The sequence below is a fragment of the Abrus precatorius genome, unplaced genomic scaffold (genome assembly GCF_003935025.1).
Source record: "Abrus precatorius isolate BTA unplaced genomic scaffold, Abrus_2018 Scaffold5, whole genome shotgun sequence".
In the NCBI taxonomy this organism is placed as follows: Eukaryota; Viridiplantae; Streptophyta; class Magnoliopsida; order Fabales; family Fabaceae; genus Abrus; species Abrus precatorius.
In genome coordinates this window covers 21,357,085-21,359,860 of record NW_020874395.1, presented here as the reverse complement: position 1 = coordinate 21,359,860, position 2,776 = coordinate 21,357,085, and the positions used below count along the sequence as shown (strand labels likewise).

Below are 2,776 nucleotides of genomic sequence, written 5' to 3'. Positions count from 1 at the left end.
GTGTATGTGTGAATTATATGGATAGTTGGATTTGGAGTTGTTTTCAATTTTTTATGATATTTGAAGTTGAGGCAGATTTGCTGAATATTGTTGCGAGATTGCATTTGGACCCTTGTTATTTAAATTGTATTTGGGCTTTTAGATATTATTGAGGCCTGTATTTTGGCCACTTAATTTACCCTAATCAGAACCTATAAATAGACTAATAAGATTTTGAATTAAGGGGGAAGTGATTAGACACTTTGAGCTTTTGAGACTTGGTCGAAATAAGAATCCTTGTTTTTACTTTCTCTTGAACTCTCTCATTCTTTTCTCATTCTTGCGTGGGTTAAGCGTTTCAATGGAAGGCTAAACCTCTTGTTCAATCCACAGAATCCAAACATTGTAATTCTGACTTGAGTTTTGCGCTAATTGCTTTGAGTTTGTTCTTTTTTTCTCTTTAATCTTAGAATTGTTTATTGCGGTCGTGATTGACTTTTCTATTGTTAGATTTCAAATTAGGACTCGATTGATGCTCTAATTTGATAATTAATGCGAATTAAGTTAAATAATTATTTGATTTAATTCCTAACTCTATTTAATTAGATTATTCGATTGAATTAATAATTGAATTGAGTGATTGTTCAAACATGGATTTAAATCTTTAGATACTGTGTTAGTCAGAGTTACATACAATTGGTATTATGTGGTTGATGTTTCTTAATTCTTTTTTACTTACTTTAATTCTATTCGTAATCTAATTTAATTAATTTGTAATTTTCAAAACCCCAAAAACCTTATTTATTTGCATATTTTTTAAAACAAAACCTAAAATTGAATTTGATTGAGAATGTGTCTTTGTGAATAGACCTAGGTTTGACTTTATACTACAAATCTTTAGAAAACTTATTGGTTTTGATAGCGACTCAGCAATCGTCTATCAATGGATATATATCACATGGAAAGATAAGTTGTAGTAGGATTATGGTGACTAGTGAATTCCTACAAGAGATTAAGAATAAACAATTATAGGATCCTAGATTATGCTGAATTGTATTTCTTTTAGGCACAAATCGCACAGTTGGTTTCTATCAAGGTGCTGATGGTATTCTTTGATACCAAGACCGTATCTGTATCCCTAAAGGAGCTGAGTTGAGGAGGAAGATTTTAGAGGAAGGACATAAGGGTAGCTTAAATCTCCATCCCAGAGTGACGAAAATGTATCAAGATTTGAAGCAGATGTTTTGGTGGCCGGGCATGAGAGGTGAAATAGCCAGATTTGTCAAGGCCTGTTTGACTTGTCAAAAGGCAAAAGTAGAACGCCGTTGTCCACCTGGAGAATTACAAACTATGGAGATCCCTGAATGGAAATGGGACTCTATGACCATGGACTTTGTATCCCATTTACCAAAGACTATTAGGAATCATGATGCTATTTGGGTCATAGTTGATCGATTGACTAAGTATGCTCACTTCTTACAAGTTAACATGACCTATACCATGGAAAAACTTGCTAAGCTGTATATCAGAGAGATTGTTATGTTGCATGAAGTGCCTTCTAGCATCATCTCTGATAGGGACCCTCGCTTCACTTCTTAGCTCTAGCAGAGTTTTAAAGAAGCTTTGGGTACCTAGCTAAAACTAAGTTCAACATATCACCCTTAAACTAATGGTCAGTCAGAGCTAACTATTCAGACCTTAGAGTACTTATGAGCTTATGCAATTGATTAGAGAGGTGATTGGGAGGGCATGCTTCCTTTTGTGGAATTTACCTATAATAATAGCTATCGTTCAAGCATTGGCATGACACCTTTTGAAGCCTTATATGGCAGGAAATGCCAAACTCCAGTTTGTTGGTTTCAAGATGGAATTCATTTAATGGTTGGACCTAAGATGCTTCAAAAAACTACAAAATAAGTTAAGTTGATTCAGAAGAAATTGAAAGCAACTCAGAGTCGTCAAAAATCATATGCTGATTGGCATTGGAGACCTTTGGAGTTTGAGATAGGTGATCACGTGTTCTTAAAAGTATCAAGAACTACAGGTGTAGGTAGAGCTTTGAAGGTGAATAAGCTGACACCTAAGTTTATTGGGCCGTATCAGATCTTGCATCGCAAAGGACCTGTAGCCTATGAATTGACATTACTGCCTTAGTTAGTAGGATTGCATGACGTCTTCCATGTGTTGCAGTTAAGGAAGTATATTTTGGATCCAACTTATATAATCAAACCAGATGCTGTGCAAAGACGAGATGACTTGTTGGTTGAGCTTCCAGCTGCATGTATTGAAGACACTAGAGTTAAGGAACTCAGAGGTAACTCAATTCGACTAGTAAAAGTCGTTTGGGATCCAATTACTAGTGATGCCACATGGAAGTTGGGGGATCGAATGAGAGAGCAGTGTCCTCATCTCTTTTATGATGAGTAAATTTTTGAGGACGAAAATTTATTTTCAGGGGGAGAATTGTTAGATCGATGTATTTACGTGTATTCATTATTCCATTTGAATTGTGCTGTGTATGCTTAAAGTGTATAAATTATTTATATATTGGAATGTGAATGTAAAAGTTGTGTGATTGTTGAGTAAGGATCAATATATTCTCAAATGCTGTGTTATGTTGTTATTGAGTGTGATGTGTAGAGCAGGTTAGAGAATGGTTGTTAAGCGAGTTGTACATGAGATAAGTTAAGGAGTATGACCGAGAACCAATATAATCTCATCCAAGAGAGAGAGATTGAGAACTCTGGATGCAGGGTCTGTCGCTTAAGCGAGGGTAATTTTGCTCAAGCGAGAATAA

General features: G+C 35.4%; 1 protein-coding gene across 1 annotated transcript; it reads left to right on the top strand.

The window, feature by feature from the left end:
- Positions 1 to 1,197: 1,197 nt before the first annotated feature.
- Positions 1,198 to 2,406, top strand: LOC113866907. Its single transcript, XM_027501706.1, has 4 exons — positions 1,198 to 1,530; positions 1,711 to 1,827; positions 1,912 to 2,043; positions 2,170 to 2,406. The coding sequence occupies exons 1-4, from the start codon at positions 1,198 to 1,200 to the stop codon at positions 2,404 to 2,406; spliced, it is 819 nt and encodes a 272-aa protein (XP_027357507.1).
- Positions 2,407 to 2,776: the final 370 nt, after the last annotated feature.

Bases quoted from the DNA above. Each gene is read 5' to 3' on its own strand.
- LOC113866907 (XM_027501706.1), top strand. From the start codon at position 1,198: ATGTATCAAGATTTGAAGCAGATGTTTTGGTGGCCGGGCATGAGAGGT. The intron at 1,828-1,911 runs GTTTGTTGGTTT...AAGTTGATTCAG, and splicing joins GCAGGAAATGCCAAACTCCA to AAGAAATTGAAAGCAACTCA. The intron at 2,044-2,169 runs GTGAATAAGCTG...CATGTGTTGCAG, and splicing joins GTGTAGGTAGAGCTTTGAAG to TTAAGGAAGTATATTTTGGA.